The 15,000-nt window shown below is 49.3% G+C and overlaps 1 protein-coding gene across 4 annotated transcripts in view; it reads right to left on the reverse strand.

Moving 5' to 3' along the window:
- Positions 1-15,000, reverse strand: part of LOC110501997 (BCL-6 corepressor) — a 92,167-nt gene that overhangs the window by 6,807 nt on the left and 70,360 nt on the right. For all 4 annotated transcript variants that reach the window (XM_036959542.1, XM_036959540.1, XM_036959541.1 and 1 more), the window contains 2 exons: positions 3,647-3,813; positions 3,356-3,501 (listed from right to left, as the gene is read on the reverse strand). In XM_036959542.1, the coding sequence (XP_036815437.1) occupies positions 3,356-3,501; positions 3,647-3,813 (313 nt within the window). The remainder of the gene's footprint in view (positions 1-3,355; positions 3,502-3,646; positions 3,814-15,000) is intronic.

Genomic DNA, 15,000 nt, shown 5'->3' on the forward strand with positions numbered 1-15,000 from the left:
CACACACACACACACACACACACACACACACACACACGAAGGCATTTAGACGCAGTGAATCGTGGGATTGTCTGCATGCGCACAAACACACACACACACAAACCAAGCACACACACATACACAGGCCAAGCACTCACACACACACATACACAGACCAAACACACACACACACACATACAAAGACACACACACACAGGAAGGCATTTAGACACAGTGAATCGTGGGAGTGTCTGCATGCGCACACACACACACAAACCAAGCACACACACACACACACACACAAACCAAGCACACACACACACAGACCAAGCACACACACACACACACAGACAGACCAAGCACACACACACAGACACACAGACAGACCAAGCACACACACACACACAGACAGACCAAGCACACACACACACACACACACACACACACACACACACTGAGAAAGCAAGTGAGAGCTGGGCTGAGTGCCAGTACTGAGGCGTTGGGCGTATGGCGTGTGTTTGGAGGGATTAACGGCCTCCAGATGAGTGGGACCAGGTGGAGGGAGGAGTACACACACACACACACACACACACACACACAATCTCGTTCTCTGTTTCTCGCTCTCTCTGTAGCACTCTGTCTATCATTCTAAACCTCTCTCCAGTACCTTCCTCTATATCATCTCTCTCTGTAGCTCTCTCTGTCTATCATTCTAAACCTCTCTCCAGTACCTTCCTCTATATCCACATCTCTCTGTCTATCATTCTAAACCTCTCTCCAGTACCTTCCTCTATATCATCTCTCTCTGTAGCTCTCTCTGTCTATCATTCTAAACCTCTCTCCAGTACCTTCCTCTATATCCACATCTCTCTGTCTATCATTCTAAACCTCTCTCCAGTACCTTCCTCTATATCATCTCTCTCTGTAGCTCTCTCTGTCTATCATTCTAAACCTCTCTCCAGTACGTTCCCCTATATCATCTCTCTCTGTAGCTCTCTGTCTATCATTCTAAACCTCTCTCCAGTACCTTCCTCTATATCATCTCTCTCTGTAGCTCTCTCTGTCTATCATTCTAAACCTCTCTCCAGTACCTTCCTCTATATCCACATCTCTCATGTCTATCATTCGAAACCTCTCTCCAGTACCTTCCTCTATATCCACATCTCTCTGTCTATCATTCTAAACCTCTCTCCAGTACTTTCCTCTATATCATCTCTCTCTGTAGCTCTCTCTGTCTATCATTCTAAACCTCTCTCCAGTACCTTCCTCTATATCCACATCTCTCTGTCTATCATTCTAAACCTCTCTCCAGTACCTTCCCCTATATCATCTCTCTCTGTTGCTCTCTGTCTATCATTCTAAACCTCTCTCCAGTACCTTCCTCTATATCCACATCTCTCTGTCTATCATTCTAAACCTCTCTCCAGTACCTTCCTCTATATCCACATCTCTCTGTCTATCATTCTAAACCTCTCTCCAGTACCTTCCTCTATATCATCTCTCTGTATAGCACACTCACTATGAGTTTCTCTTTACCCTATTCTCTATCTCTTCTGCCTCACTCTGCCTCTTCCTCTCCCCTTCTCTCCTTCTCTCACAAGGTCGGCTGTCTGTCTCAGAGGTAATTGGGTAATTGGGTTTTACTTGTTTGGGGTCTTTGTGTGTGTAGTTCCTTTTCTTCCTCCATGTGTATGTAGCACTGAGAGCCCATTTGTGTCACACACACACACACACACACACACACACACACACACACACTATTTCTAGTCTCTAGAGTGACTGTGCTCTCTGAGAAGCCCATTTCCGCACGTACACTGAGCAAACAGAGAGGATGTTGCTAAGTTACCAGATAGGCGAGCAAGCACGCACTCTGGCCAACTGAATCCCCTCACACAGGTGGTCTGGGGGTGGGGAGGAAGAAGGGACTGTTTTCAGCATGTCTGTATGTGTGTGTTTGTGAGAAAGAAAGAGAGAAAGATAGAAAAAGAGAGGGAGTGGGAACGTAAATGGTGAAGAGATTTTGGGCTACGGAGTATGAGGGCTATAATGTGGTATAGAAGTAGTATATGAAGGCTATAATGTGGTATAGAAGTAGTATATGAAGGCTATAATGTGGTATAGAAGTAGTATATGAGGGCTATAATGTGGTATAGGAGTAGTATATGAGGGCTATAATGTGGTATAGAAGTAGTATATGAGGGTTATAATGTGGTATAGAAGTAGTATATGAGGGCTATAATGTGGTATAGAAGTAGTATATGAGGGCTATAATGTGGTATAGGAGTAGTATATGAAGGCTATAATGTGGTATAGAAGTAGTATATGAGGGCTATAATGTGGTATAGAAGTAGTATATGAAGGCTATAATGTGGTATAGGAGTAGTATATGAAGGCTATAATGTGGTATAGAAGTAGTATATGAGGGTTATAATGTGGTATAGAAGTAGTATATGAGGGTTATAATGTGGTATAGAAGTAGTATATGAGGGCTATAATGTGGTATAGAAGTAGTATATGAGGGCTATAATGTGGTATAGAAGTAGTATATGAAGGGCTATAATGTGGTATAGAAGAAGTATATGAAGGGTTATAATGTGGTATAGAAGCAGAATATAAAGGGCTATAATGTGGTATAGAAGTAGTATATGAAGGGTTATAATGTGGTATAGAAGCAGAATATAAAGGGCTATAATGTGGTATAGAAGTAGTATATGAGGGCTATAATGTGGTATAGAAGTAGTATATGAGGGCTATAATGTGGTATAGAAGTAGTATATGAGGGCTATAATGTGGTATAGAAGTAGTATATGAGGGCTATAATGTGGTATAGAAGTAGTATATGAGGGCTATAATGTGGTATAGAAGTAGTATATGAGGGCTATAATGTGGTATAGAAGTAGTATATGAGGGCTATAATGTGGTATAGAAGTAGTATATGAAGGCTATAATGTGGTATAGAAGTAGTATATGAAGGGTTATAATGTGGTATAGAAGTAGTATATGAGGGCTATAATGTGGTATAGAAGAAGTATATGAAGGGTTATAATGTGGTATAGAAGCAGAATATAAAGGGCTATAATGTGGTATAGAAGTAGTATATGAGGGCTATAATGTGGTATAGAAGTAGTATATGAGGGCTATAATGTGGTATAGAAGTAGTATATGAGGGCTATAATGTGGTATAGAAGCAGTATATGAAGGGTTATAATGTGGTATAGAAGAAGTATATGAAGGGTTATAATGTGGTATAGAAGCAGAATATAAAGGGTTATAATGTGGTATAGAAGCAGAATATAAACGGTTATAATGTGGTATAGAAGCAGGATATGAGGGGTATTTGAAGGGTATAGCAGGGATAAAGTAGTTAGTGGCTGACCAGTGAGGAATCGCTCCATGCTGTCGCTGTGGGTCATCTTGAGCAGACCGCGGCCGGAGTAGGTGGCTAGAGTAGGGTCAGCCCCGTAGGACAGCAACACACGCACTACGTCCAGATGGTCATTCTCCACCGCGTCATGCAGAGGCCTGGACACACACACACACACACACACACACACACACACACACATATGAAAATCATCTTCAAGGAAAAACGCATTATGAGATACACATTGTGTGTGTGTGTGTGAGTGCATCTGTGTGTGTAATGTATACAGCACTGTGAATGTACCTGGTGCCATCCTGTGCGCTGCAGTTGATGTCGGCCCCATGCTCCAGCAGGTGTATGACTATAGAGATCCAGCCGCGGGCGCAGGCCTCGTGGAGGGCACAGTAGCCTGCGTAGTCCCTGTGGTTCACCTCACACACACGGTTCTCCACACAGTACAGCACCACCTCCTGCAGGGGACAGAGGGAGGGAGACACAGATGAGTGTGTGTTTACACCACAAACAACTGGACACACACATGCACACAGCCACACTGCACACAGCCACACTGCATACAGCCACACTGCATACAGCCACACTGCATACAGCCACACTGCACACAGCCACACTGCACACAGCCACACTGCATACAGCCACACTGCATACAGCCACACTGCATACAGCCACACTGCACACAGCCACACTGCATACAGCCACACTGCACACAGCCACACTGCACACAGCCACACTGCACACAGCCACACTGCACAGCCACACTGCATACAGCCACACTGCATACAGCCTCACTGCATACAGCCACACTGCATACAGCCACACTGCACACAGCCACACTGCATACAGCCACACTGCACACAGCCACACTGCATACAGCCACACTGCATACAGCCACACTGCATACAGCCACACTGCACACAGCCACACTGCACACAGCCACACTGCACACAGCCACACTGCATACAGCCACACTGCATACAGCCACACTGCACACAGCCACACTGCACACAGCCATACTGCACACAGCCACACTGCACACAGCCACACTGCATACAGCCACACTGCACACAGCCACACTGCATACAGCCACACTGCATACAGCCACACTGCACACAGCCACACTGCATACAGCCACACTGCACACAGCCACACTGCATACAGCCACACTGCATACAGCCACACTGCACACAGCCACACTGTGTGCACACTCACATACAACAGCACAGGAAGAATCCAAATGCAGAATCGGGACAACAACAATGACTCAGATAGAGCTAGTCTGTCAAACTCTGTCTGTCTGTCGTTCGTTCAACTATGACCAAAGTTGGAACACACTGTTGTAGAGCTTATGGCTGGAATCAGAACACACACAGATAGAGTGTATTGGGGGAAAACTGTTCAAACCATTCAGGAGTTGGAACCAATTATGTGGTTCTGACAATGAGAGACAGAACACAGAGAGGGTTGGGCTGGGTTCAGTTTGGTGTTTGTCATCTCTTGTTACTAAACAACCTGAGGGAGCTAACACATTGAGGCTTTAAATGGACCTCGCTAGTGGTGTGTGGAAACTGAAGTCTGATTTCACAGCTTTGTTCTGGTAGTGTAGAGGTTATATGTGTCTATATGGTGGTGCTCATTTAAATAGAGAGCATTGGCACACGCACACGATCGCACACACACACACACACACACACACACACACACGCACACACACACACACGCACACACACACACACACACACACACACACACACACACACACACACACACACACACACACACACTCATCTAAACCTAGAAAACGGTTCCAAACTTCCATTTCTATGCTAATTCTGGACAGCCGTCGACTGCAAGTGTTTATCATACACTTTCTCTCGGAGAGCAGGAGGAGAGGAGGAGGGGGGAGAGAAGGAGGAGAGGAGGAGGGGGGAGAGAAGGAGGAGAGGAGGAGGGGGGAGAGAAGGAGGGGGGAGAGAAGGAGGAGAGGAGGAGGGGGGAGAGAAGGAGGAGAGGAGGAGGAGAGGAGGAGGGGGGAGAGAAGGAGGGGGGAGAGGAGGAGGAGGGGGGAGAGAAGGAGGAGAGGAGGAGGGGGGAGAGAAGGAGGAGAGGAGGAGGGGGGAGAGGAGGAGGGGGGAGAGAAGGAGGAGAGGAGGAGGGGGGAGAGTAGTGGAGAGGAGGAGGGGGGAGAGAAGGAGGGGGGAGAGACGGAGGGGAGGAGGAGGGGGGAGAGAAGGAGGGGGGAGAGCAGGAGGAGAGGAGGAGGGGGGAGAGGAGAGGAGACTAGAGGAGAGGAGAGGAGGAGACTAGAGGAGAGGAGAGGAGGAGGGGGGAGAGAAGGAGGGGGAGAGAAGGAGGAGAGGAGGAGGGGGGAGAGAAGGAGGGGGGAGAGAAGGAGGGGGAGAGAAGGAGGGGGGAGGGTAGTGGAGAGGAGGGGGGAGAGTAGAGGAGAGGAGGGGGGAGAGTAGAGGATCGGAGGGGGGAGAGTAGAGGATAGGAGAGGAGGAGGGGGGAGAGAAGGAGGAGAGGAGGAGGGGGGAGAGAAGGAGGGGGGAGAGAAGGAGGGTGGAGAGAAGGAGGGGGGAGAGCAGGAGGAGAGGAGGAGGGGGGAGAGAAGGAGGGGGGAGAGCAGGAGGAGGGGGAGAGGAGAGGAGGAGACTAGAGGAGAGGAGAGGAGGGGGGAGAGAAGGAAGGGGGAGAGCAGGAGGAGAGGAGGAGGGGGGAGAGAAGGAGGGGGGAGAGAAGGAGGGGGCGAGCAGGAGGAGAGGAGGAGGGGGGAGAGAAGGAGGGGGGGAGAGCAGGAGGAGAGGAGGAGGGGGAGCGAAGGAGGAGAGGAGGAGACTAGAGGAGAGCAGGAGGAGAGGAGGAGGGGGGGGAGAAGGAGGAGAGGAGGAGACTAGAGGAGAGGAGAGGAGGAGACTAGAGGAGAGGAAGGGAGGAGAGAAGGAGGGGGGAGAGAAGGAGGGGGGAGGGTAGTGGAGATGTAACAGGAGGAGTAGAGGAGAGGAGGAGGAGGGAGAGTAGAGGAGAGGAGGGGGGAGAGTAGAGGAGAGGAGAGGAGAGTAGAGGAGGAGACTAGAGGAGAGGAGAGGAGGAAAGAAGAAGGGGGGAGGGTAGTGGAGATGTAACAGGAGGAGTAGAGGAGAGGAGAGGAGGAGGGGGGAGAGTAGAGGAGAGGAGGAGACTAGAGGAGAGGAGAGGAGGAGAGAAGGAGGGGTAGAGGAGGAGTAGAGGAGAGGAGAAGAGGAGAGAAGGAGGGGGGAGGGTAGTGGAGATGTAACAGGAGGAGTGGAGGAGAGGAGAGGAGAGGAGGAGGGGGAGAGTAGAGGAGATGTAACAGGAGGAGTAGAGGAGAGGAGAGGAGAGGAGGAGGGGGAGAGTAGAGGAGATGTAACAGGAAGAGTAGAGGAGAGGAGAGGAGAGGAGGAGGGGGGAGGGTAGTGGAGATGTAACAGGAGGAGTGGAGGAGAGGAGAGGAGGGGGGAGAGTAGAGGAGAGGAGGAGACTAGAGGAGAGGAGAGGAGGAGAGAAGGAGGGGTAGAGGAGGAGTAGAGGAGAGGAGAAGAGGAGAGAAGGAGGGGGGAGGGTAGTGGAGATGTAACAGGAGGAGTGGAGGAGAGGAGAGGAGAGGAGGAGGGGGAGAGTAGAGGAGATGTAACAGGAGGAGTAGAGGAGAGGAGAGGAGAGGAGGAGGGGGAGAGTAGAGGAGATGTAACAGGAGGAGTAGAGGAGAGGAGAGGAGAGGAGGAGGGGGGAGGGTAGTGGAGATGTAACAGGAGGAGTGGAGGAGAGGAGAGGAGGAGGAGGGGGAGTAGAGGAGAGGAGGGGGGAGAGTAGAGTAGAGGAGAGGAGGAGGGGGGAGAGTAGGGGAGATGTAACAGGAGGAGTAGAGGAGAGGAGGAGGGGGAGATAGGGGAGAGGAGGAGGGGGGAGAGTAGAGGAGATGTAACAGGAGGAGTAGAGGAGAGGAGGAGGGGGAGATAGGGGAGAGGAGGAGGGGGGAGAGTAGAGGAGAGGAGGAGGGGGGGAGTAGTGGAGAGGAGGAGGGGGGAGAGTAGAGAGGAGGAGGGGGAGAAGAGAGGAGCGGAGGAGGGGGAGAGTAGAGGAGAGGAGGAGGGGGAGAGTAGAGGAGATGTAACAGGAGGAGTAGAGGAGAGTAGAGGATAGGAGGAGAGTAGAGGAGAGGAGGAGGGGGAGAGTAGAGGAGAGGAGGAGGGGGGAGAGTAGAGGAGAGGAGAGGAGGAGGGGGGAGAGTAGAGGAGAGGAGGAGGGGGGAGAGTAGAGGAGAGGAGGAGGGGGAGAGTAGAGGAGATGTAACAGGAGGAGTAGAGGAGAGTAGAGGAGAGGAGGAGAGTAGAGGAGGAGAGTAGAGGAGAGGAGAGGAGGAGGGGGAGGGTAGAGGAGAGGAGGAGGAGGTAGAATAGAGGAGAGGAGGAGGGGGAGAGTAGAGGAGATGTAACAGGAGGAGTAGAGGAGAGTAGAGGAGAGGAGGAGGGGGAGAGTAGAGGAGAGGAGGGGGGAGAGGAGAGGAGATGGGGGGAGAGTAGAGGAGAAGAGGAGGGGGGAGAGTAGAGGAGAGGAAAGGGAAATTAGGAAGTGGAGGGGGAATATAGAGTGAAGGTTAAGGAGAAGGAGAGGACAAAGAGAAAGAGGAGGAAGAGGGATAGAAGAACAACGTCCTCTAGCTCTGCCAACTGGAAATGGACTGAGGAGTGTTGCTGTGTGTGTATGTGTGCGAGTGTGTGTCTCAGACTGTGTGTATGTGGCGGAAGTATAGCGCTAAACCTCTGGAGCCGTGTTTAATATCGCTGTGAGAGAGTGAGGAGCTTAGCACGAGAGCTCCATCTCACAGCCAGACACACACACAGCCCTCCGCAGTAAAATGAGACGCTCTCCCTCCCTCCTCCTCTTCCTTCTCTCTCTATCCCGTCCTCTAATCTCTCTCTCTAGAATGCTTCCCTGCGCTCAACTGTAATCAATGCATCCCTCAGACATTTAACCCTTCACACACCAACATCAACACACCACACATCCCAACAGCTCTTTGTGTGTGAGCGTGTGTGTGTGTGTGTGTGTGTGTGTGTGTGTGTGTGTGTGTGTGTGTGTGTGTGTGAACCAGGACTGCCAAGCCTGGCGAGTTGACAGGAGAGAAATATGCTAAACACAGAGGAGGACAGCTATGTATTGCACACATGCATACAAACACACACACACACACACACAGAAATAGCAATACATTTATAGCATTTCTGGCTAGAAGTCAGTGCTGAGGAGTTGAGCAGTGTGGATGTAGAATGAGTCTGTACGTCTGAGCTGAAGCTGAGGGGACCAAGCCCAGAGAGAGAGATGAAGATATCCACCGAGTCTCTTCTCATTACCATTTAAAATGCTGAGAGAGAGAGAGAGAGCCAGGGAGGGAGAGATACACAGAGAGGGGGAGGAAGTGAGAGTGGGCTTTCATGTGAAGCGGCACGGAGGGCAAAACTAAACCAACATGAAATATGCAGAACGCAGAGTGTTGACTAGGGCACGCCAGGCGTGTATGTGTGTTACGTGTGCGCGCACATGGGAGATAGAGAGACACCGCGAGTGTAGGGAAGGGAGCATGAGTAGGTCAGTGTGTGTGTGTGTGTGTGTGTGTGTGTATATGTATGTGTGTGTGTGTGTGTGTGAATGTGTGTATATATATATATATATATATATATATATATATATATATATATATATATATATATATATATATATATGCGTGCGTGTCTCAGCTTTCGTCTCTCTCTGTCTGTGTGTGAGAAGCGTGAGACGCTCTGTATGTATATGTGTGTATTTGTATGTGTTTGAGTTGTGTGTATATATACAGTGGGGAGAACAAGTATTTGATACACTGCCAATTTTGCAGGTTTTCCTACTTACAAAGCACTTCCTACTTGACAAAGTCTGTCATTTTTATCATAGGTACACTTCAACTGTGAGAGAAAACCACATTGTATGATTTTTAAGTAATTCATTTGCATTTTATTGCATGACATAAGTATTTGATACATCAGAAAAGTAGAACTTAATATTTGGTACAGAAACCTTTGTTTGCAATTACAGAGATCATACGCAATTACAGAGATAATACGTTTCCTGTAGTTCTTGACCAGGTTTGCACACACTGCAGCAGGGATTTTGGCCCACTCCTCCATACAGACCTTCTCCAGATCATTCAGGTTTCGGGGCTGTCGCTGGGCAATACGGACTTTCAGCTCCCTCCAAAGATTTTCTATTGGGTTCAGGTCTGGAGACTGGCTAGGCCACTCCAGGACCTTGAGAAGCTTCTTACGGAGCCACTCCTTAGTTGCCCTGGCTGTGAGTTTCAGGTCGTTGTCATGCTGGAAGACCCAGCCACGACCCATCTTCAATGCTCTTACTGAGGGAAGGAGGTTCTTGGCCAAGATCTCGCGATACATGTCCCCATCCATCCTCCCCTCAATATGGTGCAGTCATCCTGTCCCCTTTGCAGAAAAGCATCCCCAAAGAATGATGTTTCCACCTCCATGCTTCACGGTTGGGATGGTGTTCTTGGGGTTGTACTCATCCTTCTTCTTCCTCCAAACACGGCGAGTGGAGTGTAGACCAAAAAGCTCTATTTTTGTCTCATCAGACCACATGACCTTCTCCCATTCCTCCTCTGGATCATCCAGATGGTCATTGGCAAACTTCAGACGGGCCTGGACATGCGCTGGCTTGAGCAGGGGGACCTTGCGTGCGCTGCAGGATTTTAATCCATGACGGCGTAGTGTGTTACTAATGGTTTTCTTTGAGACTGTGGTCCCAGCTCTCTTCAGGTCATTGACCATGTCCTGCCGTGTAGTTCTGGGCTGATCCCTCACCTTCCTCATGATCATTGATGCCCCACGAGGTGAGATCTTGCATGGAGCCCCAGACCGAGGGTGATTGACCGTCATCTTGAACTTCTTCCATTTTCTAATAATTGCGCCAACAGTTGTTGCCTTCTCAACAAGCTGCTTGCCTATTGTCTTGTAGCACATCCCAGCCTTGTGCAGGTCTACAATTGTATCCCTGATGTCCTTACACAGCTCTCTGGTCTTGGCCATTGTGGAGAGGTTGGAGTCTGTTTGATTGAGTGTGTGGACAGGTGTCTTTTATACAGGTAACGAGTTCAAACAGGTGCAGTTAATACAGGTAATGAGTGGAGAACAGGAGGGCTTCTCAAAGAAAAACGAACAGGTCTGTGAGATCCGGAATTCTTACTGATTGGTAAGTGATCAAATACTTATGTCATGCAATAAAATGCAAATGAATTACTTAAAAATCATACAATGGGATTTCCTGGATTTTTGTTTTAGATTCCGTCTCTCACAGTTGAAGTGTACCTATGATAACAATTACAGACCTCTACATGCTTTGTAAGTCGGAAAATCTGCGAAATCGGCAGTGTATCAAATACTTGTTCTCCCCACTGTATATATATATATATATATATATATATATATATATATATATATATATATATATATATATATATATATATATGCGTGTCTCTCTGCCTGCGTGTGAGAAGCGTGAAATGCTCTGTGTATGTGTGTGTTTGTGTGTGTGTATGTGTGTGTGCAAGCCCCGGGGGTCTGCCCCAGGCTTATCGCACACAGGCAGTGAGAGACGCGCTTCCTGAGAGGGAGCGATGGAGAGAGAGAGAAAAAAAAAGAGAGAGGGAGGGAGGGATAGGGGGAAGGAGAGAACCTGAGACTACACAAACAAGGCGCTGACCGCTGCACAAACAACACCCCCGCCTTCTCCTCCTCCCTCCCCTCCCTCGTTCTTTCCCCTAGATGACATGCGGAGGAGAGGAAGGGGAAAAAAAGGGAAAAATGAAACCGCTCTGAGAGAGAGACGCATAAATCAGAGCCGAGTCGGCTGACTGAGCCCCGTTGCTGCTCTGCGCCGCGCCCGCGCGTGTGTGTGTGTGTGTGTGTGCGTGCTCGTGTGTGTGTGTGTGTGTGTATGTGTGTGCGTGTGTGTATGTGTGTGTGCGCGTATGTGTGTGTGTGTGTGTGTGTGTGCGTGTGTGGAGAAAAACAGCCGTCACCACTGCTAACCACAGTCACCACGGCACATTAGAGGGCCATTAGAACACAATTATACTCCCAGCGCTTACCTCTCAGCCACACACACACACACATACACAACGGCACACACACACACACACACACACACACACACACACATACACAACCGCACACACACACACACACACACATACACAACCGCACACACACACATACACACACATACACAACGGCACACACACACACACACACACACACACACACACATACACAACCGCACACACACTACCCACCCTTCTTACTGCACCTATTGAACAGCCCCATCAAGACACCTCCATCAAAGATTAATTACACACACACACAAAGAAAGAAAGATTGATTGACACACACGGTGTACAGGCAACCTGCTGCAGGGGAAGGTGAGATAATAGATGATAGACAGACAGAATCATAGACAAAAAAACGACACACACACAGTCTGCGTGTGTTGAAAGGCACTGAGAGAGGACAAACGAAATCCTGTGGAAATGAAACCAGGGGTTATAGAGAAATACAGGCTGGGTCTGTTTTAAACACACATAGTGGGCCGCGGGGGGGGGGGGGGGGGGGGGCTAATTAACAGCAGTCACTGACAGTCCACTTAATGAACTACAGCCCAGAGAGAGTCAGAGAGAGAGCGAGTGAGAGAGAAAGATAGAAGGGAGGGAGGGGGAATGAGAAAGGGGATGCATTTTCACTCTTGGATGTGGAACTGTGTGTGTGTGTGTGTGTGTGTGCGTGTGTGTGTGTGTGTGTGTGTGTGCGTGTGTGTGCGTGTGTGTGTGTGTGTGTGTAGAAAAGAGACAGAGAGAGGGAAAGAGAGAGAGAGAAAGAGGGAGGACGGAGAGAGAGAGAGAGGGGGGGGGACAGAGAGAGGGGATGGAGAGAGAGAGAGAGAATGAGGGAGGAGAGCGTGAGGCAAGAGGGAGATTGTGAGAGCCGAAGGAAAGCAGGGAAAGGAGCGGGAGTGTGTGAGATCAGAAAAAGCAATGCCACAACAGAGAGAGCACAAACACACACATACAGGGGCTAGTCTCTGTTTTCAGCTTCTCGTCGCTTCGCTGACAATCAGAGTACTGTCACATGCACATTCATTCAAAAAAATAACTGATATTTTCCTCCTTGTAAGTCTGCCACACTCATCCCTCCCTTCTCCAGACCTCATTCCACAGGGAAATTCAACATTCCCACAATTCACAGCCCAGTAGGGAAAAAGTTCAAAACTACCAAAAGAAGAAAGAGAGGTGAGAGAAAGAGAGGTGAGAGAAAGAGGGGAGAAAGAGAGGAGAGAGAAAGAGAGGAGAGAGAACGAGAGGTGAGAGAGAGGAGAGAGAACGAGAGGTGAGAGAGGGGAGAGAGAAAGAGAGGTGAGAGAAAGTGAGGAGAGAGAAAGAGAGGTGAGAGAGGGGAGAGAAAAAGAGGTGAGAGAGAGGGGAGAGAGAAAGAGAGGTGAGAGAAAGAGAGGTGAGAGAGAAAGAGGGGAGAGAGAAAGAGAGGTGAGAGAGGGGAGAGAGAAAGAGGGGAGAGAGAAAGAGAGGAGAGAGAAAGAGAGGAGAGAGAAAGAGAGGAGAGAGAACGAGAGGTGAGAGAGAGAGGAGAGAGAATGAGAGGTGAGAGAGAGGGGAGAGAGAAAGAGAGGAGAGAGAAAGAGAGGTGAGAGAAAGAGAGGTGAGAGAAAGAGAGGAGAGAGAAAGAGAGGTGAGAGAGAGGGGAGAGAGTAAGAGAGGTGAGAGAAAGAGGTGAGAGAGAAAGAGGAGAGAGAGAAGTGAGAGAGAGGGGAGAGATAAAGAGGGGAGAGAGAAAGAGAGGTGATAGAGAGGGGAGAGAGAAAGAGAGGTGAGAGAAAGAGAGGAGAGAGAAAGAGAGGTGAAAGAGAGGGGAGAGAAAGAGTGAGAGAAAGAGGGGAGAGAGAAAGAGAGGAGAGAGAGAGGGGAGAGAAAGAGTGAGAGAAAGAGGGGAGAGAGAAAGAGAGGAGAGAGAAAGAGAGGAGAGAGAACAAGAGGTGAGAGAGAGGGGAGAGAGAAAGAGAGGTGAGAGAAAGAGAAAGAGAAGAGAGAGAAAGAGAGGTGAGAAAGAGAGGAGAGAGAAAGAGAGGAGAGAGAAAGAGAGGTGAGAGAGAGGGGAGAGAGAAAGAGAGGTGAGAGAAAGAGAGGTGAGAGAAAGAGAGGAGAGAGAAAGAGAGGAGAGAGAAAGAGAGGTGAGAGAGGGGAGAGAGAAAGAGGGGAGAGAGAAAGAGAGGAGAGAGAAAGAGAGGAGAGAGAAAGAGAGGAGAGAGAACGAGAGGTGAGAGAGAGAGGAGAGAGAATGAGAGGTGAGAGAGAGGGGAGAGAGAAAGAGAGGAGAGAGAAAGAGAGGTGAGAGAAAGAGAGGTGAGAGAAAGAGAGAGAGAGAGAGGGGAGAGAGTAAGAGAGGTGAGAGAAAGAGGTGAGAGAGAAAGAGGAGAGAGAGAAGTGAGAGAGAGGGGAGAGATAAAGAGGGGAGAGAGAAAGAGAGGTGAGAGAAAGAGAGGAGAGAGAAAGAGAGGTGAAAGAGAGGGGAGAGAAAGAGTGAGAGAAAGAGGGGAGAGAGAAAGAGAGGAGAGAGAGAGGGGAGAGAAAGAGTGAGAGAAAGAGGGGAGAGAGAAAGAGAGGAGAGAGAAAGAGAGGAGATAGAACAAGAGGTGAGAGAGAGGGGAGAGAGAAAGAGAGGTGAGAGAAAGAGAAAGAGAAGAGAGAGAAAGAGAGGTGAGAGAAAGAGAGGAGAGAGAAAGAGAGGAGAGAGAAAGAGAGGTGAGAGAGAGGGGAGAGAGAAAGAGAGGTGAGAGAAAGAGAGGTGAGAGAAAGAGAGGAGAGAGAAAGAGAGGAGAGAGAAAGAGAGGTGAGAGAGAAAGAGAGGTGAGAGAAAGAGAGGTGAGAGAGAGGGGAGAGAGGAAGAGAGGTGAGAGAAAGAGAGGGGAGAGAAAGAGGGGAGAGAGAAAGAGAGGTGAGAGAAAGATAGGTGAAAGAGAGGGGAGAGAGAAAGGGGGGAGAGAGAAAGAGAGGTGAGAGAAAGATAGGTGAAAGAGAGGGGAGAGAGAAAGAGGGGAGAGAGAAAGAGAGGTGAGAGAGAGGGGAGAGAGAAAGAGAGGTGAGAGAGAGGGGAGAGAAAGAGAGGTGAGAGAAAGAGGTGAGAGAGAGGTGAGAGAGAAAGAGAGATGAGAGAGAGGGGGAGAGAGAAAGAGAGGAGAGAGAGAGGAGTGAGAAAGAGAGGAGAGAGAAAGAGAGGAGAGAGAACGAGAGGTGAGAGAGAGGAGAGAGAACGAGAGGTGAGAGAGGGGAGAGAGAAAGAGAGGTGAGAGAAAGTGAGGAGAGAGAAAGAGAGGTGAGAGAGGGGAGAGAAAAAGAGGTGAGAGAGAGGGGAGAGAGAAAGAGAGGTGAGAGAAAGAGAGGTGAGAGAGAAAGAGGGGAGAGAGAAAGAGAGGTGAGAGAGGGGAGAGAGAAAGAGGGGAGAGAGAAAGAGAGGAGAGAGAAAGAGAGGAGAGAGAAAGAGAGGAGAGAGAACGAGAGGTGAGAGAGAGAG

This window comes from Oncorhynchus mykiss, chromosome 22, assembly GCF_013265735.2.
Source record: "Oncorhynchus mykiss isolate Arlee chromosome 22, USDA_OmykA_1.1, whole genome shotgun sequence".
NCBI lineage: Eukaryota > Metazoa > Chordata > Actinopteri > Salmoniformes > Salmonidae > Oncorhynchus > Oncorhynchus mykiss.